The 27,236-nt window shown below is 40.3% G+C and overlaps 1 protein-coding gene across 2 annotated transcripts in view; it reads left to right on the forward strand.

Annotated features, from left to right (window-relative positions):
- Positions 1 to 26,914, forward strand: part of LOC124795176 (endoplasmic reticulum metallopeptidase 1-like) — a 321,828-nt gene extending 294,914 nt beyond the window's left edge. For both annotated transcript variants that reach the window (XM_047259075.1, XM_047259076.1), the window contains 4 exons: positions 11,262 to 11,476; positions 11,693 to 11,808; positions 22,574 to 22,749; positions 23,811 to 26,914. In XM_047259075.1, coding sequence (XP_047115031.1) covers positions 11,262 to 11,476; positions 11,693 to 11,808; positions 22,574 to 22,749; positions 23,811 to 23,972 — 669 coding nt within the window. In that variant the 3' untranslated portion in view covers positions 23,973 to 26,914. The remainder of the gene's footprint in view (positions 1 to 11,261; positions 11,477 to 11,692; positions 11,809 to 22,573; positions 22,750 to 23,810) is intronic.
- The last annotated feature ends 322 nt before the right edge of the window (positions 26,915 to 27,236 follow it).

Below are 27,236 nucleotides of genomic sequence, written 5' to 3' on the forward strand. Positions count from 1 at the left end.
GAGTGATTAATTTAGGTTCAAGCCATAAGACAAGGAGTCATCTTGTTGACATACAGCAACATAGCGTGCGTAGCAATTGCTTATGGAGAGCCAGCAGTAGATAAACAGAGGGCTCTCAGTGATTTCAAGGGTGCAGAAAAATAGTCATCAGCGACTAATCTGATCATCAGAGTCTGGTGAATTGAACCAACCATGCAAATTGCATTCTAAACCCTGTATCAGTTGGCAAAGAAGTGACATGGTAATGCCCTGTACTAAGGAGGCCCCACTGTGTATGCACTGGACAGTGATGATATTAGAAATTTATAGAAGAGGAATAATTAATAACTAAGTGATTCACTGGACACTGTCCACAGAACAGTACTATTCTGTGAACAATTTTTAGTTATTTCTGTGCTAAGGCCAGTTAACTGCACTGATCTTGCATACAGAGAGATCAGTTACTATAGACATTCAAGAAAGCATTGTCCAACACATGTTGTCCGAAGCATTATTATTATTATTTTTATTGCTATTATTATTATTATTATTATTATTATTATTATTATTATTATTATTATTATTTTCGATTATTCCCATTTAAGAGAGCGTTTGAACTTGAATTCCTTTATGATGATTGTTTATGTTTTTTCTGAGCCCAAATTTGCTTAATGTGTTCACTGTGTTGTTTCTTTCGCTCCGCTGTCCATTTGCATCCTGGTCTCTTCTGTGTTGTGGTGTCAAATTTATGTTTTTTGATGATGTTCCGGAATTCAGTTCTATTTTCTGCATCGTTTACTGTTGTGTGCTTGTCTGAGGTCCTCTTCAACTTCTTTTATCCATTTTGTTTTTCCCCTGCCTGAGTTGATGACTTTAAGAATTCGCTTTGAAATTCTGTTTTCATTCATCCTGTGGATATGTCCGTAGAACTGCATTCTTCTTTTCCTTATTGTATCCGTAATCTTGTCTGTGTATTTATATGATTCTGATGTTGGTCTCTTCTTCCAGATTCCTTGCTCTTGTATCGGGCCAAAAATTTTCCTGAGAATTTTCCTTTCTTGTTTCTCTATTTCTTTGATTTTAGTTTGCCCCCCTATTTGTGTTGTTTCAGATGCATACAGTGCCTCCGGAAGTACGACAGTATTGTAGTGCCTTAATTTTGCATTAATGGATATGGACTTTTTGTTATAATAGTTCCACGTGAGTTTATATGCTTTCTGTAGTTTTTTTATTCTTTCCCCATTGGCCTTTAGGTTGATCCCTGATGGCTGTATGGTTTCTCCCAGGTACTTAAAATGTGGTACTTGTACGATCTTCCCATGGGTTGTCACAATAGGCAATTTGTCTTGTGGCACTCTTTCTATGTACTGGGTTTTCTCATATGAGATTTGCAGACCAGTTCTTCGTGCAATTTCGTGTAACTTCTCTATGGTGTTAGTGGCTTCTTTTCTATTATTTGTGAGGATTGCAAGGTCATCCGCAAAAGCTAAACACTTCACATTGAATCTGTTATCTTTTCTAATGCCAATTTGGATTCCTTTGAGTTCTTTTTCCCATGTCCTGATAATTTTTTCAAGAATGATATTAAAGAGTAATGGTGAAAGTCCATCACCCTGTCGAACTACCATTTGGATTTCAAATGGTTCCGAGATATCCCCCATAAATTTAACCTTGGAGACTGTGTCAGTTAATGTTTCCCGAATGATTGCTTTTGTCTTTCTGTCAATGCTGAATTCTTCCAGCTAATTGCAGAGTGCTACTCTGCCTATTGAGTCGTAGGCCTTTTTAAAATCTGCAAAAGTAACCACTGTGTTTCGGGTGTTTCTCATCTGGAGAATCATTTTCAGATTCCAGATCTGCTCTATGCATGATCGTCCCTTGTGAAAACCAGCCTGGTATTCTCCTATTTGTGGGTCAGCTTGTTCTTCTAATCTATTCATGAGAACTTTTGATAGGATTTTATATGTGACCGGTACGAGTGAGATACCCCTGTAATTATTTGGTTCAGTTTTGTCCCCTTTCTTGTGGAGTGGATGGATGAGTGCGCATTTCCATTCAAAAGGGATCTGTTCTGCTTCCCAAATGTTTAATATGATTTTGTGAAATTTTCCTGTTAATATTTCATCATTTAGTTTCCATAGTTCTGCAATAATTCCATCTTCTCCTGGGGCTCTATTGTTTTTCAGTGTCTTGATAATTTCTACTATTTCGTTGATGGTTTAGTGTCAGGATTTGGTGTAGACGTCTCGTAGTGAATATCCTCTGTAGGTCTTTCACAGTTGAAAAGTTTGTTGAAATAGTCTGCGAGGATTTGGCAGTTATTCTTCGTGTTAGTTTCTAGTGAACCATCCGGTTTCTTGAAACAAAGATTGGGTGGCTGGTATCCTGCAATATGTTCTTTAAACGTATTATAAAAATTCCTGGTGGTGTTCTTCTTAAAATCTTGTTCTATCTCATCTAGTCACCGTTCGTCATAATTTCTTTTTTCCCTCCGAATAGTTTTCGATGTTTGTTTCCGGATTACTAGAAATTGTTGCCATTTTTCTGATGTTTCGTGACTATTGAAGTTTTTCCAGGCATTGGTCCTTTCTTCTATTGCTTGATCACATATTATATTGCACCACCTGTGTTTTCTCCTTCTCGGGGGTGACCAAATTTCATCATGGATTTGAGGACGTCCACAAGTTCTGTCCAGTTTGTGGTGTTTGTCTGACTAATTTCCTGTAAGATGTTTTCCTTGTTGAGTTTTATGTATACGGGGTCCTGTCTCAGCGCTTTGTTTAGTTTTGGCTTTTTTCTATTGGGTTGTAATCTGATCTTTATCTGTAGAAGATGGTGGTCTGAGTCAAAAAAATCCTCTTCTCGTTTTCACATTCAGAATTTCTGCTGTGTTACTCTTGGAGATGGCCACATGGTCCATCTGTAATTCACCCAACATTGTGTTGGGCAACTTCCAAGTATACAGTTTCTTGTTTGGTTTTTTGAATTGTGTTGACATAATTACGAGGCCAAAATTTTCGCAAAAGCTTATCAATCTTTCCCCATTCTTGTTAGTGCCCTTGTGAGCTGTATGGATTCCGGTGATTTTCCTGTATTTTTTTCTCTTTACCTAATTGTAAGTTAAAGTCGCCTAACAAGATTATTACATGGTGTTTGGCAATTTTGTTTGTCGTCTCTTCAAGGTCATTCCAGAAGGCATCCACTTTCTGGCGGTTCTTCTTCTTATTGTTATTTGTAGGTGCGTGTGCGTTGATCAAGGTATATGCTTTGTTGGCCGATTTGACGGAGAGCGTTGATATACGTTCTGAGGCAGACTGGAAGTCAATGACAGATTCGCTGATAGATTTGTGGACTGCAAATGCTGTGCCAAACTGTTTGAGTCCTTTCTCATTAGTTTTAACTGCTGGTTTTCCTTTGTAGATCCTGTAGTTGTCTGTATCAAAATGGTTTTCGTCCGTAAATCGTGTTTCCTAGATTGCAATGATTTTTATCTGGAATTTTTGCAGCACGTCTGTAAGTTGTTTGATCTTGCCCAGTTTGAAAAGAGTATTAGTATTAAGTGTACCGATGAAGTGTCTTTGTTTTGTGTGTAATAATTTGGACGTCGTCTGGTTCTCAACCTTAGGCGTAACATGATGCTCCTGGTCCCCCGGAATCCGATGACCAGGTAAAGCCAGCCTTGCGACTGGTGCCCGGGGTAGTGGATTCATTCCTTGTGTTATCATCATGTTTGGTTTTCAAGTTGAAAACTAACTTGGTGGTGGTCCTTCCGAGGAAAGATCACGAGGAATACGACTTGATTGTTGAGATCAAGAAGGTTGCTGCAGCCGCACCATCTAGGCAAACAGACGCTGACCCCTAACCGCTGGATACCAGGCAGACGTTAGTGGATTTTGGTTGATAGTTTTGGTCCACCCCGGGTATTTTATTTCCCCGGTACCCTCCATATCTGGAGAGAATTCCCCTATCCACCACCTGGGGAGGCGCCCGATTGGAGACTATCAACTCCACACGGGTTTATTATTATTATTATTATTATTAGCCTGTTCCATACCAGTGTTGATTTCAGAACTAATGGAATTTTCAAGTTGTGTATCACTCCTTATATGGCAGCAAGTGTTAGTCTGTTCAAAATTAGATGAGAATTATTATCGTCAGCATCAAAGTGATCACTGTAACTTGTCAATGAGATTCTTTCTTCTAATTGAGTAAATGGTTTTTTCTGTGATATGTAGTAAGTTGTTGTGTGTGATGTATGTGCTGGGGCCATTCCGTCCCGTCCATTCCTGTGTAACATTTATTTGGGCCTGACTGGTTGGTGGAATGTACAACCATTCCCACAGAAGTGTTGCCCTATAAGACAGTGGTGAACAAAGATATGTAATTTGTAAAAGTATCTCCAGGTACATGCTAAACAGTGGAGTGTACCAAATGTTTTGTTAAGGTTAGCAGAATAAAATATCACTTTTAAAGTTTAAATTACCTTCCTGGAGAAGCCATTGCTTTATCATTTTTATGGTTGAAAAGCTTCTCCCAGCTAAGGCAATGGCTGCAGAAATGTTCAAAATAAATTTGAAGAGTCTTACAATTTTACAGTATGTAGTTCAGAGGAATATATTTAATAATAAACTTCAGTACAAATCACCAACACTTTCATGGCCTATTACTCCAGAAATATGTGCACCACTACGTGTGATCTTAAATAGGATCACACAACAAATAATTCTTAACAGGCTTTTTTTGACTGTAATGCAAGTTCAGGGTAACACTGTTTCTTTTTCGGTCAACTCTGTCCAACTGTGGACCACTAAAAACAATTGGTTAGAAGAGTTTCCCTTTTGAATAAGGTGGTTTTTCCATTCCCCCCCCCGGTTCTTCCTCATTCTCTTGCGTTGCTGCTGCTTCTTCCCCCCCCCCCCCCCCCCTTCCCCTTTGAACCTCGCATCTGTTCAGCCGAGTTTTGCTTCTTTATTTTCGAGTGGTACGGTCTAGCATCTCACTCTGCTTTCACAAATCAACCGCCTTTGCTTAAAGACAACTCAAAAATTCCTTGCTGTGGGTCTAAAGGGTCTCTGCAGATGAGTTCTTTACTGCTTCTATGGCTCACAATAGCATCTCAAATTTACCTGAATTTCTAGCTTTGTGTATGCAAGTACACACTGTGCATGTATAATTTTTATTTTATTTTTGTACACATTGTGTGCACAACTCCATATTTTGTGCTGCAACTGTGACCAGCAGCTGGCTCAACATAGCTTGTCACATTTGCAACAACAGTTGGCCACAAAGCAACACTTACCTGGTTGTGATTGGGGTCTGGAAGTGGTGGTGTTGATGATCATGTGACTGTCTCTGCAACACCATCTTGCAGTTGGGTGTCATTGTCAGTGTGGGCTCCGCTGGTGTCAGACTTCGTGTCAGCAGCGGCACTTGGCTCATCACTGGGTGGTGCATTGGCACCAGTCAGTGCTGCAGCCAGTGGTGCCTTGGGAGCCAGGGCCCTGAGGTGGTCAGCCGATTCATTCTCTTAGGTCACTGACTGTCAGTGTGTCACTGTACTGGACACTACACTAAGATTTCTTGTGATTCCTGGGAGAATGGGACTGTGCACCATGTGGAGCCTCTGACATTTATCCTTCTTTGTCCACCAGACTACTTGTTTTAGTATAACGAGTTTCTCAGAACTCCACAGGTGGGAGTTAGCACGACATCATGTCCTCGGTTCTTGTCACCCACCTGGCCTTAATTTATGTTAATTTCTTCAGTCTCAGCTTTTCTTCACTGTAACTACTCTTTGCTTCACTCTGTTTTAGTTTTCTATATCTTTCAATGTGTTTCTCATCTATTTGTCACTGCCACCTCCCACTTCCGTTATGTACAATGCACTTAGCTTACTCACTTTTATTAACTCATGCTCAATGTTTTAGTAGTAATCTGTCTTGTATATTACCCTGTCTTCCACCTTTAAGCTCTAAGGTTTTCAAATCTTACCTGATGTAGTCCCCAACAATCAGTCTTTCCGTCTCATCTAGTACGGTAAGTCTCCCCTGACCTGTGGTTCTGGGTGGCTTTCACCAAAACCTACCCCTTTTCCTAGACCTCTCCAGTCCTTTTCCTTCACCCTTCTTCCTTTCCCTTCAATTCTTCTGCCTGAAGGAGCCACTGGCTCCAAAAGCTTGCCAATCACAACAGTTTTTTTATGTGTGTGGTGAGTAGATTTTTTATCTGTCCAATTAAAAAACTGCCTGTTCTGCTTCCGGAGTGTTCTCACATGGTTGAGGTGTTGGGTGTTCTTAATTGCAGTGAAAATATATACAGGGTGTTTCAAAAATGACCGGTTTATTTGAAACAGCAATACAAACTAAACGAGCAGCGATAGAAATACACCGTTTGTTGCAATATGCTTGGGACAACAGTACATTTTCAGGCAGACAAACTTTTGAAATTACAGTAGTTACAATTGTCAACAACAGATGGCGCTGCGGTCTGGGAAACTCTATAGTACGATATTTTCCACATATCCACCATGCGTAGCAATAATATGGCGTAGTCTCTGAATGAAATTACCCGAAACCTTTGACAACGTGTCTGGCGGAATGGCTTCACATGCAGATGAGATGTACTGCTTCAGCTGTTCAATTGTTTCTGGATTCTGGCGGTACACCTGGTCTTTCAAGTGTCCGCACAGAAAGAAGTCACAGGGGTTCATGTCTGGCGAATAGGGAGGCCAATCCACACCGCCTCCTGTATGTTTCGGATAGCCCAAAGCAATCACACGATCATCGAAATATTCATTCAGGAAATTAGACGTCGGCCGTGTAATGTGGCCGGGCACCATCTTGCATAAACCACGAGGTGTTCGCAGTGTCGTCTAAGGCAGTTTGTACCGCCACAAATTCACGAAGAATGTCCAGATAGCGTGATGCAGTAATCGTTTCGGATCTGAAAAATGGGCCAATGATTCCTTTGGAATAAATGGCGGCCCAGACCAGTACTTTTTGAGGATGCAGGGACGATGGGACTGCAACATGGGGCTTTTCGGTTCCCCATATGCGCCAGTTCTGTTTATTGACGAAGCCGTCCAGGTAAAAATAAGCTTCGTCAGTAAACCAAATGCTGCCCACATGCATATCGCCGTCATCAATCCTGTGCACTATATCGTTAGCGAATGTCTCTCGTGCAGCAATGGTAGCGGTGCTGAGGGGTTGCCGCGTTTGAATTTTGTATGGATAGAGGTGTAAACTCTGGCGCATGAGATGATACGTGGACGTTGGCGTCATTTGGACCGCAGCTGCAACACAGCGAACGGAAACCCGAGGCCGCTGTTGGATCACCTGCTGCACTAGCTGCGTGTTGCCCTCTGTGGTTGCCGTACGCGGTCGCCCTACCTTTCCAGCACGTTCATCCGTCACGTTCCCAGTCCGTTGAAATTTTTCAAACAGATCCTTTATTGTATCGCTTTTCGGTCCTTTGGTTACATTAAACCTCCGTTGAAAACTTCGTCTTGTTGCAACAACACTGTGTTCTAGGCGGTGGAATTCCAACACCAGAAAAATCCTCTGTTCTAAGGAATAAACCATGTTGTCCACAGCACACTTGCACGTTGTGAACAGCACATGCTTACAGCAGAAAGACGACGTACAGAATGGCGCACCCACAGACTGCATTGTCTTCTATATCTTTCATATCACTTGCAGCGCCATCTGTTGTTGAAAATTGTAACTACTGTAATTTTGAAAGTTTGTCCGCCTGAAAATGTACTGTTGTCCCAAGCATATTGCAACAAACGGTGTATTTCTATCGCTGCTCATTTAGTTTTTATTGCCGTTTCCAATATACCGGTCATTTTTGAAACACCCTGTATATCTCGCATGCTCTTGGTGAACGACTGGAAACACATGACCATGATGACTAAAATAATTTCATGACTATGAAATCTAGTGTTCCTATTGCAGTTGTCACAACTGTTGCTGTTCTATTGCTACACAGACTGTAGAGATGAAGTAAATGACCTTTGGAGGCACACTAATCATCACTATTCCCTAAGAGATCATTAATTTGCTGATCTCCTGTCCCTGGATCATACCTAGGTCAGACTCCGTCTCCTACTCCCAGTGTGTTGTCACATGGCAATGGATTAATTGAACAAAAGTGACGGGATGGAAGCTACACACCAATGAAAGTGAGTAGATACCAGTAATGAAATCACGTATTCAGAAATTAGCACACAAAATTGAGGTAGCCATGTCACAATGTCTTCCTTCAAGCATTGCCCACAAATAATAGCCTCGTGATGAGCAACTGACTTGCTGTATGTCAAGTTAGAAATTACAAATAATTCCATAAATAGTTAAACTAACAAAATAAATTCCAATCCCTGGACAATGTGGAAAGTAAACCAAATTTCAACATGTTAATGATAGAAGCCAGTCATGGGTAACAAGTATAATAACAGAAAATAGCATTTGGACAATAAAACTTACCACAGCTACAACTTGTGGAATTGCAATGCCAGCATCTTGTGGTGCAGCTGTTGTGATAGCACTGTCATAATCACCACAAATGCAGTGCACTTCTTAAAATGAGTCGTGGCAAACCAGTAACGGATGGCTGAACACAAGAATGCTTCCAAAGTGATGGAAGGCAACACTTGCAACAAAAGGTGGTGAGTGCCATGTGATCAATCTCATGTATGCCTGTTAAGAAACATCAACTCAGTGGGGTTGAAGAGTAGCTGTCTGTGCTACCTATAATCTCGGATGCCTCACCTTGGTGTCCATCCACAGTTAACGACTAGGTTCCTGCAGCCAACATAAGAGGCAGTGGAAACGAACTGTTAGTGCAGCCTTTCTCTGACAGGCATACTCTCTTTGCCTCTCAGTCTGGGACCCCTTTTTGAGTGCCAAATCTTTAAAAGTTGGAGGAACTGGAATGCCTCCATCACAATGTGGCTTCAACTTAACTTTGAAATAACAGCCAGGGAAATTTGCTGGACTTCTCTATATTAGGGATTTTTTATTTTAATTGAATTATGTACATTAAAATTACCCCACCCTCCACTCAACCAATGGTCCTCTGTGTAGGCAAGACATCGGTGGTGCCTGGTTGCTTTGAAAAATTAATAGTGAAAAAAATGATAATGAAGGTTGTAGATTGATTAATTAATCAATGGAGTGGTTAGAGTTTAATATCAAATTATTCAGAATGTAGTTAGGAGTCTGAATCTGTTACCAAAATTGAAGTAATTTTATTTCTCTCTTTTGCTTTGTGGTGGGAGCTAGTCTAGACAGCTGCTGTGGCCTCACCACATGCTGCATCTATGCCTATATACATCATTGCATTACACGTTGAAGGGGTACCTGTTGGTGTTGTGGTCTTCTCCCCTTGGAAACTGAGGACAGCAAAGCACCACATTTACACTGGTGCTGCCCTGCATGTATTTCCATGATCTGGGCACTCAGCAGTATAATAGGCAAAGAATTTAGTTGCTTACCTTGCTGCTAACAGCGGTATCCTTTTGCAGCTCGGGTTACACACTGTTAAAGCTGTTAATTGCACTGAGATAACTTAAAAATATTTATTACATACGTAAGTGACCATTTTTCTCAACCATGTGCACATTTTCTGTAGCAATCAATAAGAAATAAAGTTTTAGTGACTCTAACCTCACACCAAGACCCACACTCACACTATGGGACCTGATAACTGGGGGTAGCAGCTAACCATGCTTCCCAGAACTCAAGTGGCCACTTGTATGACCCATACAGAGAACTCAGTCCTTGATTGCATCATAATGCATAACGAGCATCATGAAGTTTGCTGATTGACTTCTCATGAGAATAATGAAAAATCAGAACTGTTAGCCCAAAAATATCACACTTGTCAACCCATGTAAGGAATGCTTTAAACATATCTGTTGGTTTATACCAGATAAGCAGTGCTTACCATGTGTCCATTAAATATATGCCTCTAGTACATTTTGTTTGTTTCTCAGTATACTAATATTGGTTCAATCAGCACCTTATTTCTAGAGGGCCAATACTAGGAAGGTATTCAAATTGTGTCAAAAGCATTTCTCAATCAATGCAAGTCAGATAAAGGCTAATTCTGGCCCTTTGCTCTGTTCTAAAAATGGTTGACTGTACCATATCCACTTTTGAAGTTGACTTTAAGTTCTGCCTGACTTACGTTTCTATGCCATTAGTAATGATCTTACTAATTATTTGGTGCAGTATTGAAATAAGACTGCCAGGTCTGAAGTTTCATCTTTCATCTCTCTCTCTCTCTCTCTCTCTCTCTCTCTCTCTCTCTCTCTCTAATAATCTGGAACTGTTTAGAGAATTAACTTACATGAAGATATAATGGCTGTCACTGTATGAAGTTATATTTTCATTAGCTTTTTTTGAATTTGCATAACATTACAATTTCTGTATACCATACCAGCATGTTACCAACTTGTTTCACTCTTTACTTGTTCCAAAATTGACAAACAGGAGTCTTTTATGATGCCTCAAAATTAATATGTAATCAAACCCATCATTGCAAGCTCCTTCCCAGTGTTCAACATTATAATGTATTTTGTTCAATAGTTTCCATTGCACTCGATATTTCTCCTTTCATCACAAAGTTTTAAAGTTACTCCTTGCTTCGCTCTGCAGCTGCTGTTTTTCTTTAAAATGTGAATTCTCATCATAGATTCAAAATTCTGTCACATGTCATTACATATTGCAGGAAAAATAGTATTCAGAAATGTTTGTTGTAAGTGTTGTACATTACACAGCGACAACTGCATTGTCACTCATTCAGCCGATTGTGATGGAGCCGCACCCCCCCCCCCCCCCCCCCCCTCCCCCTTCTTCTCTGGTGTGTCACTTATCTTTAAATACTACTAGTTCCACTACTACTATAATGAGTGTGTTTGATCATTTGTGATCATCTTTTGCACTATATTCTTGAGCTTGAGGGGCCACAAAAAAGCATATTCTTTCAATTTTTAGCTACACATTAATAGACTGTGTCATTTAAACATTAAATGGGGAGAAGGAGAGTGAAAACAGATTAATTCGTATTATTACTTTCAGCAGTAGATATGATAATGCTTATGGTATGTTGTTTCTAAAAACTGGTTAACTTTTTATGGCTTAATGTGTCACAATTGTTTGATTATAGAGCTTCTTTGTGTGATGAGATAAAATGTTCAATTTATGTCAGTGTGCAAAAATTTCTATGTACTCAAAACCATTTTTGTTTAGAACTTATTTAAATTATATTTTGCTTCCCAGCATACGAAACAAGTATTCCACGATTCATCAGGCAGAGAGTATCACCATGAGTCTGGTTATTGGCTAGTTGACATGGATGTGAACAGCCCCCAGTCTGTGAAATCCATAGTTCCTCACATAGAACAAGCAAAAATGGTACATACTTCAAGTGAAGAATGTCGCCGCCAACTATATTGTGGCTTCCCATATCTGCTACCTGTCATTACATTCCTGGGGTAAAGACTTCATACAATCATCTTAAAGCTGATGTCCTTTCATTAGAATTATTCTGAATATCTAGTGATTGAAAACTTGGATTGTTCTAGCTAAGCTTATTGTATTCTTACACACAATTCAAATGCTAGATATATAAGTTTGCACCAATATTTCGCAAATAACTAACAGTGCCCTATCTTTTTAATATTTTGACCACATTTAAAATTAATTTCCAGGAAGACACACTGGATTCCTGCTCCAGATCCACCAGTTCCAATACCGGTAACACTGAAACTTGTATCCAAGGAAAATATTGGTAAAAATTTGTTGAACATGACATTTACAGTAACAGGTAAATAAGTTACTAAACAGTGTGTGTTGTGTAAAACTGCTGTGTCTTAACTATTAAATCTCCAGTGTGTAAGAAATGTGTGAATTTAATCTAGAAAAAAATTAAAGCGGCACTTGCGTACTTTGCATATGAAATGTACGTGTATGGGTAGTGGCAACATACCAGAAATGAGGATGACATGGATGCACCTTTCTGAGTGTGTGATACACACTTAGGTGAGGAAACCGTCCATTGTATGAACTTTTTGCCACAGGAAGTAGTATAGGTAAGAAGAGTGTGGTGAGGTTATGGGGTAGGATGGGAAGAGGGAGTGAAGTTAGTGCTGTGAATATGGAAAGAGATTCTTGTATTGAAAAGAAATTTCTGGCATATGCTGAATGTTGCATAATGAGGGAGTGTACTTATTTCATGTCAGGGTGTAAAGGAGAGCTTTTGCTAGTTACTATACTAATCAGTTGTATTTATAATTAATTGAGATTTCACACTGAAAAACTGTTACTTGATCACTTTTCTTTAGTTAATGGTACTGAAGTACTTCTATTGTCTTAGAAGATCAATGCAGAAAGCATCGAGTCTGTGGTTTTAAAAGTCTTAAGATTTTCAAAAAGACTGTATTTGTTGGCTACAACAAATGTAAATATGTAGGCCAGAAATATAGCAATGCCTTCTTGAAGTAGCAACATTCTTTTCACCATAGTATTTGGCATGAAGAAACCACATCCAATGTGATTTCACACATCCATTTTTCCCCCCAGGGGGTCCACAACTCTTTTGTGGATACGTGCGTAGCAAGCACGGGACCCCGAGCTAATGTGGCCCTCCTTCCTTTCCGGGCTACATACCTTCCTTTTCCGCATCCTTCCCTATCCCCCATCTTCGCCCTCCCCTCACCTCTGGCTCTTTCCTTCCCTTTCTCCCCCTCTGGGAGTATGGTTTGTGCCTACGTCCGGAGACGGACACTCGAAAATGTAACACATTCTTTGCTTTCTCTGCTTGCATGTCTTCATCCTTCCTTTGTCCTTCTCTTTTCCTTACCTCTTCTCTTTACCCTTTTCTCCGCTGAGGCGTTTGAGATCTCTCTTCTTTCCTTTCCCTTTCTTTGTTTTTCCCTTTCTCTTTCTTCCTCCCTGTGCGTGTCTGAAGGCCGACCCACACATTTTCATGCGTAGCTGGTGACGGGGTAATGCGTAATTCCCCGCCCTGGGTAGACAGGTAGGACACGTATGTACCCCCTGGTAACGGCCAGGCCCAGGGAGGGGTGATTACCCGAGCTGATACCTTCCGAAAGTGCAGATTGGCCCCTCTGTCCATTTCTCGGGAGGTGTGAACAATCACCTAAGGCGGGAGTGCCCTCAGACAGGGCCCCCACAAGGGAGGAGCGCGCCATCGGAGACGCCGGTAATCATTGGGGATACTTCTGCAATGGTTTCCTCATCTTCCACAATGTCTGCTCACAAGCATAAGTTCACTGAGTCTCAGCCACAGACAGTTCTTCCATCGTTGCCACAGTTCCTTGTTGTTTCTCGGTCTGACGAAGGTCACGACTTCCCCACGGTCAACCCTTTCATTATTCAGAAAGGTGTCGATGCAATTGCAGGTCCTGTAAAGTCTTGGTCCAGATTATGGAATGGCACCTTGTTGTTAGAAACAGTCAGTGCCCTCCAGGCACAAAAATTGCTGCGTACTTCACTGCTCCACACCTTCCCTGTCCGGGTGGAAGCGCCTCGCACTTTAAATTCCTCACTTGGAGTTGTTTATACACGCTCTCTCGACGGATTGTCTGACGAGGAAATTCAACACTACCTGTCTGACCAGGGCATAACGGCTGTTCGTAGAGTTATGAAAAGGGTTGACACGAACATCGTTCCAACCCGTACTGTCTTCTTGACATTTGACAGAGTTCAACTCCCATCGAAAATAAAAGCGCCCTATGAGATAATTTCCGTTCGCCCCTACGTCCCTAACCTTACACGTTGCTATCGGTGCCAGCGGTTCAATCATACCAGCCAGTCCTGTTCCAATCTGGCCAAATGTGGCGAGGATGCCCATGAGGGTGCTTGTCCACCTCCATCCCCTCATTGCATCAACTGTATGGGTGACCACGCTTCTTCCTCTCGAGATTGTCCCATTTTTAAAGACAAAAAGCTCATTCAGTAAATCAGAGTGAAGGAAAAGGTGTCAACCTTTGCTGCTCGAAAATTATTCGCCAATCGAAAGCCCACTGTGCCTCAGACAGGAAAATACAACACTGTCATTGCCTCTCCTCGGCCAACAAATGAGGCGGCCACGTAGACTTGTGATCTCACCTTTAGTGACACGGTCGTCAGATCGGCCAGCGCAAAGATCGCCCATTCAACCTCCTCACTTTCGCCTGCTCACTCTATGGCTCACCCTTCATCGGGTTCTGCTAAATCTCGATCCCAAAAATCAGACACCCGGACTTCCAAAAAAGAGCATACTCGTGAAGATTTTTTACGTACCCCAACTTCACAACCATCGGTTCCTCCTTCATCTTAACATCATGTTTCCAAGAAGGCTAATAAGAAACCCAGTTCCTCTCCTTCTCTGCCACGGCGTGTCTCATCTACAGCACCACCTGGTGGTAACCGCCCTCGGCCGTCTTCTGTGTCACCGAGGCGCACTGCTGGCGGCTGATCAACCGGCCGATCGCTGGTGGCAGGAGCTGCTCCTGAACAACCTATGGATCAGGATCTTCTGCCTTCGGCTGAGTGCCGTTCCACACTGTGGGTCGCAAGCTCTGAGCAGTCGTTGAGTTGACGGCAACCTTGGTCACATTCTTCCATTTTCTGTCCACCCTATGTCCATTATACATTGGAATATCTGCGGCATTCAAGCCAATTGGGATGAATTGACAGTCATCTTATGATCCTACTCGTCGGTCATCTTCTGTCTTCAGGAAACAAAGCTGCGTCCCCATGACTGCTTTGTTTTCCCCCATTTTCAGTCAGTCCGATTTGATCTCCCCTCTGTTGAAGGCACTCCAGCACATGGAGGACTCGTGATTCTTCTCCCTAATACTCTCCATTATCGCCCAATCCCCTTGAACACTTCCTTCCAAGCAGTCGCTGTTCGTCTTTCCCTTTCTGGATACACCTTCTCTCTTTGTACTGTATACATTCCATCGTCCACATCAATGGCATGAGCTGATCTCCTTCATCTTCTTGGTCAGCTTCCAGCCCCCTATTTGCTGGTTGGGGACTTCATTGCCCACCACCCGCTTTGGGGATCTCCACATCCTTGTCCCCGTGGCTCACTATTGCTTGACGTCTTCCACCAAGCGGATCTAGTTTGCCTCAACACTGGGGTCCCTACATTTTTGTCTGCCTCCACGACAAATTTTTCTCATTTGGGCCTTCTGGTCGGTACTGTTCTGCTAGCTCGGCGCTTCGAATGGTTCGCCCTTGCTGATACACACTCGAGTGACCGCTTTCCATGTGTCCTTCGACTGCAGCCACAAATGCCATATATGCGCCAGAGATTCTGGAAGTTTGCCCAAGCCGATTGGACACTTTTTTTCATCTCTAGCGACATTCGATGACCGTCACTTTCCTAGCGTCGACGATGAGGTCACTCATATTACAGACGTTATTCTTACAGCTGCGGAACGTTCAATACCTCGCACCTCCGAATTGCCCTGGCGCCCCCCAGTTCCTTGGTGGAACGAGGCATGCTGTGACGCAATACGTGAGCGGCGACGTGCTCTTCGCGTTTTCAGACACCATCCTACATTGGCCAACTGCATCCGCTATAAGCAGTTCCATGCGCGGTGCCGCCGCGTCATCCGCGATAGCAAGAAGGCAAGTTGGGACTAATTTACTAGCTCATTTAACACCTTCACTCCCTCCTCGGAAGTTTGGAGTCGGATTCGACGGTTATCAAGCGCGCCTAGTTTCTTCCCAGTCTCTGGGCTCACTGTCGTGCATGATACATTAGTGGACCCCGTCGCAATTTCTAACTCATTGGGTCAGCACTTTGCTGAGATTTCGAGCTCTTCAAATTACCCGCTAGCGTTCCTCCCGAAGAAATGTGCAGCGGAAGTGCGACCTCTTGCTTTCTCCTTTCAAAATCGCAAAAGGTGCAATACTGTTTTCTCCATGCGGGAACTCCAACATCCACTCTCTTCTTCTCGCTCCTCCGCTCCAGGACCGGATGGTATCCACATCCAAATGTTGCTGCATTTATCATACCATAGTCTGTGTTACCTCCTTCGCCTTTATAATCGAATTTGGACCGACAGTACTTTTCCCATGCGATGGCGGGAAGCTATCATCGTTCCTGTTCCGAAACCTGGAAAGGACAAACATCTTCCTTCTAGCTATCGCCACATTTCTCTCACGAGTAGTGTATGTAAGGTTTTGGAGCGTATGGTGAATTGCCGTTTAGCTTGGTGGCTGGACTCCCACAGTCTTTTCACACTTGCCCAATGCGGTTTCCGAAAGCATCGTTCTGCAGTTCACCATCTTGTAGCTCTCTCCACTTATATCATGAACAATTTTCTCTGGAAACGCCAAACAGTAGCAATATTTTTTGATCTGGAGAGAGCATACGATAACTGTTGGAGGACAGGCATCCTCTGCACACTGTTCTCTTGGGGCTTTCACGGTCGGTTGCCCCTTTTTCTTCGCGAATTGATGGCAGAGCGCACATTTAAAGTGCGGGTGAACACTACTCTCTCCCGTACTTTCTCCCAAGAAAACGGGGTACCCCAGGGCTTCGTGCTGAGTGTTGTACTGTTTGCCATTGCCATAAATCCAATTATGGATTGTCTCCTTCCTGATGTCTCGGGCTACCTCTTTGTGGACGATTTTGTGATCTACTACAGCTCTCAACGGACCAGCCTTCTTGAACGACGTCTTCAAGGCTGTCTCGATTGCATCCACTCTTGGAGCATCGAAACAGGCTTCCGCTTTTCTCCCAGTAAGACGGTTTGTGTTAATTTTTGGCGTCATACGGAGTTTCTTCCACCTTCCTTACATCTAGGGCCTGTCAACCTTCCATTTTCAGATGTCGCTAAATTCTTGGGTCTTATGTTTGACAGAAAACTGTGCTAGTCCTCCCAAGTTTCCTATCTTTCGGCTCGCTGTCTGCGATCCCTCGACACCCTCCGTGTCCTGAATGGTACCTCCTGGGGAGTGGACAGAGTGGTCCTTCTCCACCTCTATTGTGCCTTAGTGTGCTTGAAATTGGACTATGAAAGCATAGTTTACTCCTCTGCTCGGCCGTCTATTCTTCGGCGTCTTGACTCTATCCACCACCGTGGATTACGTTTAGTGTCTGGAGCTTTTTACACCAGCCCTGTGGAAAGCCTTTATGCTGAGACTGCTGAACCTCCGCTGTCTAATCGGCGAGCTGTCCTTCTAAGTCTTTATGCTAGCCATTTCTTTTCCATGCCCGCTAATCCAGCCCATGACATTTTTTTCGACACCTCCATGGATTTAGGGTATGCAGGCCGCCCTTCCTCCCTACCACCACTGGCAGTCCACTTCCGTCAACTGCTCCATTCTCTTTCTTTCGGCTTTCCTCAAACTTTCTTGACAACTTGGGGTACGGCACCGCCTTGACTCTGTCCCCGGACCTGCCTGCTCTGTGATCTTTGTCAGTTTCCCAGGATGGTACCCCTTCACTTGTTTATCGTCGGGCATTTTCTGCTCTATGCGCACAAATGAAGGATGCCACATTTATTTACACTGATGGCTCAAAGACATTGTTTGGTGTAGGGAGTGCCTATATTGTTGGAGACACCCCAAATCGATTTCGACTTCCCGACCAGTGTTCAGTTTATACTGCGGAGCTTTACGCTGTTCTCCAGGCTGTCCAATACATCCGTCGCCATCAGCAGATACAGTATGTTATCTGTTCAGATTCTCTCAGCTCTCTCCTCAGTCTCCAAGCTCTCTACCCTGTACACCCTCTGGTCCACCGGATTCAGGACTGCCTATGCTTGCTCCACTTGGGGGGCGTCTCGGTGGTGTTCCTCTGGATCCCAGGAAACGTTGGTATCTGTGGAAATGAGGCCGCCGATATAGCGGCCAAGGCTGCAGTCTCTCTTCTTCGGCCAGCTATTCGCACGATTCCCTTTGCCGATCTACAGTGTGTTTTATGTCGTCGTGTTGTTTTTTTATGGCATGCACATTGGTCGACACTTCCCCATAATAAATTGCGGGATGTGAAAGCTCTTCCCTGTGCTTGGACCTCTTCCTCCCGAATGCGTCATCGGAAGGAGGTAATTTTAACTAGACTCCAGATAGGGCACTGTCTTTTTAGCCATCGATATCTTTTAAGCAGCGATCCTCCCCCACTCTATCCCCACTGCTCTCAGCTGTGGACGGTATGACACCTTTTACTTGAGTGCCCTTATTTTACTCCGTTATGTGCCCGTCTACAGCTGTCGCCTGAAATATCGTCCATTTTAGCAGATGACACGCACTCAGCCGATCACGTTCTCGAGTTTATTAGTGCCAGTGAGATGACATCAGTCATTTGAAGCTCTTTTTGGGGACAACCAACCCCTTTCTGTAGTGGTTTTTTAAGCTTTCCTTCTGCTTTTAGTTTCTCCAATTTTTTGAGTTTCGTTCCCATTGCTGCTGGTTTCCATTTTCGTTTTTTACCTTTTCCTAAGTCACAGACCGGGCGCTAATGACCATAGCAGTTTTGTGCCCTAAAACAAAAAAAAATCCATTTTATAACTTATTTTTTAGTATCACCGATCCACTTATCCCCAGATGTAGTGTACGTGACAACTTCTCTTATCCTTGTGTACCTCTGGATGAATGTACATATGTTACTGGAATATTGTTTTTATTAATAAGATAAATGCATACTTAAATACAGATAACAGAATTAAGTGTGGCTTAAAAGTTCATGATACTTATCCACAGGAAAACTCCTTGAATGTTGCACATGACCAGGGAAAGCTCACACATCATCTGTTCAATTTCCATTAACTATTTTCAGGGTGAGTGCCGGAGTGCAGGGAGGGAAGAAAGGAAACTCCACTGTGTGTGTGTGTGTGTGTGTGTGTGTGTGTGTGTGTGTGTGTGTGTGCAGGGTGCCATGTAGATTTGATGGAACAAACACTGCCCTCTGTGTTACCAACAAGAGGAATATGCTGCACATTTTGTTCTTTGTGTGTAGCACCAGTAGAGATTAAGACAGATGTACAGGTTTGATCAACATTTCAAGCTTGCAATCGAAATGATGTTCCTTATAACTTGGTAAGTCTACATATTGATGTAGACAATGGTCATGTAAGGCATTATGCCCTCTCACTTATTAAAATTGTGAAAGTTGTAGTTTTTACGTTGATTTTAGTGGCCAAGACGATGCAGATGCACCTGTTACTGTATCAGAATGAGCTTACTAAAAATATTTCAAATACATAAGGTTTTTACTCCAGTGAATAGATTTTATGGGAACCACTGTTTTCTTTCAACTGATTGGATCTGTTTGGCTTTACAAACACCCAAAATTTAGTGTAGAGAAATGAAGTGCTAGATATCACAGTATAATTTCAAAGAAAAACTAAGGGAGGAAACTTCTAACACTATGTACCATCTGCCACATGCAGCATAGTAGCTTGCAGATGACAGATTATTGTGCAAACATGTGTTGCTTGAATGTGGTCATTCCCTTTGACTGGTAACTGGAAGTGGTCGTGTCTGTGTTGACATTATGTAAATTGCTGGTGGTGTATGATATATTGGAGGGCTTGGTCAGAAATAAGTGATAGAAGTCAGAAGCTCGAGATGGGCAATCATTTAGAAAAAAATGACATTTTAGGCATAGTTCTGTGATACTGTAGGTTTACTGTTCCCTAGTGTTTTCTTTCCTCTTGGTAGAAGTCACCTCAAGGGAGATCACTTTTTGTTCTATCTGTTGTTTTTCTCTTCTGTAAATAATTTTGTCACTCTTTTGTGACCATGACTTAGTAAACTAATTGTTTGGTAGTATTCACACCTGTCACCAACTGTTTCCTTTATAATTGCAATTATTACATTCTTCTTTAAGTCTGTGGGTATTTAACCTGTCTGATTTATTTTGCAAATTAGGTGGATTTTTTTGTGTGTGCGCCTTCTCCAAAGGATCTAAATAATTCTGGGAGAATCTCACCTACTGAAAATGCCATACCTCCACTTTGATCAGGGCTTCAAATCCAACATACTCTGCAAGCAGACGACAAATACAGACCTGTGAACACTGTACCACCTCAAACGTCATGGAGTGGGGAGCCATGCAGAGACTTCAGAGGAGACAATCTAGACAACATTTACTTCTTAGACTAACTAATATTGCAACAAGAAACACAAAAGGCATTTTAAAGAAGATTGCACTGCAATAAGTTTAACAAATGAACTAAAAATGTAATGCTTCCACAAAATGTTACAGTGAAATAGTTATATATTTCTCATTGTACTTAACCATAAATAATGAATGTAATGATTTTAATCAGTTTGTGCACTCTTTATCTTCTTACTCTTTTTTTCTGTATTCAGTGAAATGATTCATGTGCTTTGTAGACATAGTGTGCAGTTAAGGTTACAGTCTGACATTTTCATGTAGGAATTTTAAAGCTCTTTGGTGTTGGAAATACTTCTTCAAAGATCGATGTGGAACAAAATATTCATATTATGCATGTAGCCGTCTTGTGTAAATGAGGAAATCAATCTTGATGGAAGTCCTTGCAGAAATCTAGAACATTTGCCTTGTTATTAAATTTGTCAGATGTCCATGTACATAAAGCTGCAGGTCAGTGCAAATGTCAGCAATATTCACTGAATGCCCTAGCACACCTCACTCTTAAATCAAAACTGGAATTCTTCCTCTATTATGTAGATCTGGTTGACAGTTTTTGTCTGTTTTAATACCGGAGTCCTTAAATGAAGATAATTTTACAAAAGAAATTGCATTTCCTTTGTCAAACTGATTCTTGAAAAGTGAGAATTTAATATTGAATGCTTGTATATGGTCAGTGAAATGTTACTGCTGACCCTTACCCAGAAGTGAAGACTCTGTTGCTGCTGGTTAATAACTTCAGGAGAGATCTAAAATTGGCACATTCGAAGTTCATGCTCCATTATATTATCAATTGTAAAAGCACCACCACACATATATTTTGCCAAAGCGACATTCCTTGCACATAAATTGGATACCTCTGACTACATTGGGTATTGGTTATGGGAAGCTTTTTTTCATTTTCTCTTTCACTTCTACAAGAAATTCTGATTTATTTCCAACAGGGTTGGCACTGCTGCCTGCAGTCACACAAACTAAGAAGTTCTATGATGAACCTATATTTTCTAAACTTCCTTGAACTTTATAATTGTATCCTTCATTGCTAACTACCTCCATGAGCTTTTCTCTGACTTCACTGTTCGCACCTTCTATAAAAATGTCCTGGTGTGCCATAACAAACTCCTTCCAAAGATATATAGGATGGCTTTGTCCGTTGTCTGCCATATCCTGTATGTGATGCAGTAGTGTCATGTTTAATGGTACCCTATAAGACAGTTACATCAGAAAACTACTCCCAGTGCAGATTGAAATGTGGAGACAGTGTTGTTGGGACAGCATTGTGTATCATCATTATTGCTACTAGGTGCCACAGCTGTCAAAAATGATCCTCACCTGTCTCCTTCCTTGTGTTGTCATGACCACAATGTGCAGATGCGTATCCATCATTCTCCACTGTGCTGCCACTGCTAAGGTCATGAGCAGGAGCCTGAACAGTTCATAGTACTCACTCACATATTCAGTGAGTTGTCAAGCCCTGATGGAGGTCATTCAGTGCTGTGTCAAATTCTTCTCACAGTATTGTATATCCTATCTCACCTTTATCTTCCTTTCCTATAATATTGTGTACTAGTATTTACTATGTCTAGCCCTTTTATGCATTGCTTCCACCCTTTAGCCTTCCCTGTTTTGCTTAGTATTGGTTTTCCAGCAGAGTTGATATTCCTGTAACTGCTTGCCTTTTCTTCAATAGTTCCTTTAATTTTCCTATAGGTGGCATCTATCTTTCAAACAGTTGTGCAAGCTGCTACAGCTTTACATTTATCTTCTGGACAGTCCTGCTTCACCATTTTGCTGTAATAAATGTGTGTCGATATACCGTTTTACTTGAACTGTAGTTCAATAAATGATTAGAGGTGACGAACACAGGTTAAAAAGAAAATTTGGAAAATGTTACTTTGAAAAATGTTAAATAAATGAGTTAAAAGAGAAGTGGAAATTTATGATGAGAATGGTAGTTGCATCCCGGTTTCCATAGGACTCAGTTCAAGATAATATAATAATTAAATAACTGCATTTTACTAAGACTACAGCTGAATTATATTGTTAAATGTCATACAGACATGATGAGCCAGTCATACATTTCACATATCAGCAATTGAGAAATCTTTCATTAATGTAAATAAATCTTCACAAAAAAATTGGTACTTTACTCATTGTATTTATATCTTTTTCTGTGATTGCACGCTACATAACTTGGAATGGGCACCAGGCCACTCTGTTTTGTGTAATGCTTTGCAGTTTGGTTATTCCAGAAGCAAATAAATATTACTTTTTCTCTCTCCTTGTGTCTGACATACCACTTACTGTGGACTGTATATGCTTGCAACTTTAATTTATTTCCCTTTTCAATATGTCTTGAATAAATACAACTGTATATTATGTGTGTGACTAGATAGTATCAAATTTTACTGTATTAAATAGCATTAAATTTTCTTTTTCTCATCTTTTTCAGGACCAGACCATATGGGGATAATGATGGCTCCTGCCAATGGATTTCAGCTCCAAAGCTGGAGTTTTGTTGAAGGTGAGCCACTTGTAGGTCCAAAGTGGAATGAGAGGGACACATACTTTATTTATTATGGCTGTGCTTCAGAACCAGTTCCTTGGACATTCTGGATAATTCTAAAGGTAAGAAAACCTAACGAGTGCTGTCTGAGAAAATACTGTGGTGTTGCTTTTTTAATTTACATTAATGAAATAGAAAGCCGAAATAGGCATAACCCTGTGATTTAGTTTGCTTGTATTAATAGAAATCCACATTCACACATTAATACTTTCATTCATTTAATGATAGAAATTGGAACCACTCAACTAAATAATTGAAAAATCCAATGTTGAAATAAAGACCGACTTGCGGCTATTGCATCACCCCAGGTACATAATAACAATAATTAAAAAAAAAAACTTTAAGCAAAAATATGAATTATCTTCAACATCATTATTTTGCAAATTTAATAATACATTTTATTATGTATGCAACATACACCAATAAGTGTGTTCAGATTAAAGTGAATGCAAATGAAATGATGTTGGTGGTGGAGAAAGCAGAAGACACTCACTCAGTGTGAGTGCACAATAAATGAAAGGAAGAAACATAAACTGTGTGTGTGGCTTTTCACTCATGGGTAGTAGAAGCTGTGAATGCCAGAGCAATATAATGATAGCTTGACCACCACCATCCATTGAGCGTATGGGGTACCCCTGATTGCTGAAACTGAACCTTTTAACCATATGAAATGTGCATGTAAGACAAACTGACCAGAACAAGAAATATACACATAACCAGAAACAACTAAAAGCCCATGACAATGATAATACTAAGCATATATTTCTCTTAAAATTCTGTTTTTCAGTGTTTCTTCATGGAGAACTGGTTTTCTATTTAGTCTTTCTCCTTTGCATTATCAGTAACTTCATGTAGATTTGTCTAAATTACATTGCAAGGCAGCACACTCAAAATATTTGCTTGGTGAGTATGATGTTCTTTCTTTCTTTCTTGCATGTATTTTCAGTACATTTGTAAGAGTTTCAGTAGAAATACTGGGGGCCACTACTGTATTTTACATTAGTATAGTATGTGAGGCTATAATGTTCTGCAGGATTCAGCTGACTACAATTTAATGGAGTTCGTGTCCCTGCAAAACAAACTCGCTCAGTTTTTTGCAGTCATGGATTTTATTTTTGTTTAGGGTGAAGGAAGAATTAACGAAACACTGGACATAGCAGTGACAAGTCATTTTCTACATGGACTGCACAAGACTTCACCAGGACTTGACCAGCTTTTACAGTACTTCCCATCATGGACAACTGTATCAGCCTGGGTTGCAACATACTCCTCATGGAAATTTTGAAGTTCTGAACTGTTAAACACAGTATAGACATAATGAATGAATCAAGCTGCACAGGACTTGGTTCATGGATTTTATTTTGTCTCCTGTAGGAGACACGTGGTAAATGTACAGTTTTGTAATACTTTTTTAAAACTGGAAGGGCCTCTGCTGTTATTGCTGGCACTATTTTAGCAGAAATATTTTTTTTTCCCCTGTTAAATATTCATTTTTGAGTGACACCATTAGTTTACAGAATGTATTGTTAAGAACAGTATTTACTTAATTTTTTTTTTTCCTTTTATATTACATTGATCTCTCAGGAATCAGTAGTAATCTTTGGAATATTTTGTGTCTATATATGAATTTTGATTCCTGTACTGTCCATAAACACATGGCACACTTTGGCCTTAATTAACACAAAGAGTTATATGTTTATTTGAAAAGCTTTTTTACAGTTATTAAGTACTGGTAATATCAGCAGAATGTAATAAATGTTATACAACTACTGTTTGGTATCAATCCTACATTTTAGTCGGGCATCATAAGCTATTTGTAACTAACATTATGTGAAAAGACACAGATGTGTGATATGGCAATACATAGGAGAAACACATACATAACTCATGTGCAAGTATTGAATATTGTTTACCTATAATTTGTAACTTGTATTTAAAATTTTTGTAAGCCCTTTCAAGTTGGATAGGAAACAATTTTTGAGCAGTATTTTTTTAAGTGTGCTGTGTTATCATATAAAGCATTGTTGAGATTGAATATTAGCTATTAAGGCTGTGTAGAAAAAAGTGTAAAAGAAATGGGCAGATAATATCTACCACTACAATCATTAACATATCTACAAAATGTTTTTTAAAATGCTAAATTTGTTAACATTGTTGAGAGAGTATAGTTTTTTATAGAGGTTTTCGTATTGGACATTTAAGAAGGGACATTATTTGTTTGCTTTGCAGCAGTTGCTAATTTAGTTGTTTGAACAACCTATTGTCTAAGCGATCATAGGTTTACTATTCATAGACAAGCTGTTAAAATGTGTTGTAGTAGAGAAGAAATGTAGACAGCTTTCATCCCGGGAACAGTGTCTGTATTATCTTGTTGATACAGATCCTTAAAAATCAAGTTTTACGTGACAGTGATAAAAATGTTCAAAGTATTAACCAGTACTTAAGTATACATGTTGCATTCAATAGTTGTGTGTGGATGAGAATATTTATGATGAAAATGGAAGTGATCTGTGCGTGCAAGTCAAATTATTGTTGTTGTTGTTTTTTTAACTGCTTTTAATTGTGATAAAAGTGTGCATGCTTATCGAAATAAGATTTAAAGATACGAATGTTAGAAATTCGTATGTTTTGTTAGTATGTTCAGGGAAGTTGAATGTGAGTCTAGTCCTGTTTTTGTGATCTGTTGTGTTTGTTATTACAACAGAGTGTTCTACACAAATATTTGTATTCACAGCTAATTACATTTATTCCATGGTTTGAAACTTTGTTCTTAAGAGAATGATAAAAAATTGAGGTTGACAGTTTCTTGCATTATGTACTGTTTTATTGTTGTTTTGTATTTACACACATAAGTCTCATACCATCACACTACATAACCAGCATTTTTAATCACTGTCTTTCCTTCCCTTCTTCATCCCTCTTCTGCCAGTCTTTCTACTTTAGTAGTCTCCAATAAGCTATTGACACTACCCACTAGGTTATACTGATTTCAGTTGTCTCTTTTGCGCCACTGTTTTTTACTGAAAGTATATAATATCTCTCATCGTAGTCAGATTTAGACTTAATGAATATGTGCAGTTCACAAATTGGGGAGGGGGGGGGGGATGCATATCACTCAATTAATGTATGTTCGAGTGGAATTGTGATGCTAATTTTCAGGAAACTTGTGTAATCAGTTATATGATTTAGAAATTGTCAGTAGGGTGTTATCAATGATCATATTTTGTTTATGTGACTATAAACAGCACTTGAGCAGCATGCCTGATTCAGTGATACGAAATAGTAAACTGACACCTCTTTAAGGTGCTGAGAATTTGTGACTGTATGTGAAAATACTTCTGCTCAGTAGTATGGTGTAAACTCAGAATTTTTAATCAGTATGAGCATCTACATGTGTGTGCACTCTGTATTCATGTAACAACAATCTTAAATGATTATTATTGTACAAAATCGTTGAGGCCTTCCTAGCCACTTGTTGACATATTGCCTGTTGACTTCTTTCTTGCATTCTTCATCTAATATTTTGTCATAGATTTTTCTGACATTTTGCAGCCACTCACTGTGGTGAAACATTAAAAAAAAATTGTATAACATTGTCCAAAAAATCTGAAACGGAAACCAACAGGCAGTATACCAATTATTATTTTAGCAGCACTGAAGTAATCTTTCCATATTTCTCAAATTGGCAACATACTGGTTCAAACATAAAATTTCAACACTGTTATTGTGGTTAATAATCATGAGAACTGCCACATCCATGTCAGTTATCACCCTGTAATGTATATTTTTACCATTGTGTACAAAATGATAAATTATTCCACTTCAGGTTTCAAAATCAAGGTTTTACAAAATATAATAATGGTTGAAGCAGGTGCTGAAACATCCTACCACGTGCTCATAAAAATAGAACATTCAATGTATAACTATGCCACATGCAGTTTTGCAGGTAGTACAGTTATCAGCTAAAGACTTCTTGGTTTCAAAAAAACATTCAGTTTGCGTTTTCATTTGTTGGTAACACATGTCCTGAAATATTATTTCTTTCATAATGCCTAAAATCAAATTAGTCACACACTTTACCTAGATTCACTCAGTTGGTACACTATTTAAAACAATATGGCAGCTGATATGAAAGTGTACTTGTTTCATGCTCATGGTTACTATCTTTATTTCAATGTAAGTTAATTTTGCATGTAGAATACTCAATAAAATACTGTTATGGGTTTACCTGTTTTATAAACAAATATTTTGTTTCTTCCCTTACTAAATCTGACACACCTGCATTGAGCTGTTTGTTCACCCCAAGTCTTGCATATTCTCTGTATTAGGTTATGTGGACTGGAGAAGTTGTGTGTCAAAGATGTTTATGAAACTAAGATGATACTTCTGCAAGTATCCTCTGCCTTTAAACTACAGATTTACATTGTGTGCGCACAATTTGATTATTTTTCAGCAATCACTAGCATGTTTGTGTTTCATATACAGTAAAACTTGCTCAAAATGGAATTGTCTGGAATTGAAATAATTTTCCAAATTGGACAAGTTTCCG

This window comes from Schistocerca piceifrons, chromosome 4, assembly GCF_021461385.2.
Source record: "Schistocerca piceifrons isolate TAMUIC-IGC-003096 chromosome 4, iqSchPice1.1, whole genome shotgun sequence".
Taxonomy (NCBI): Eukaryota; Metazoa; Arthropoda; class Insecta; order Orthoptera; family Acrididae; genus Schistocerca; species Schistocerca piceifrons.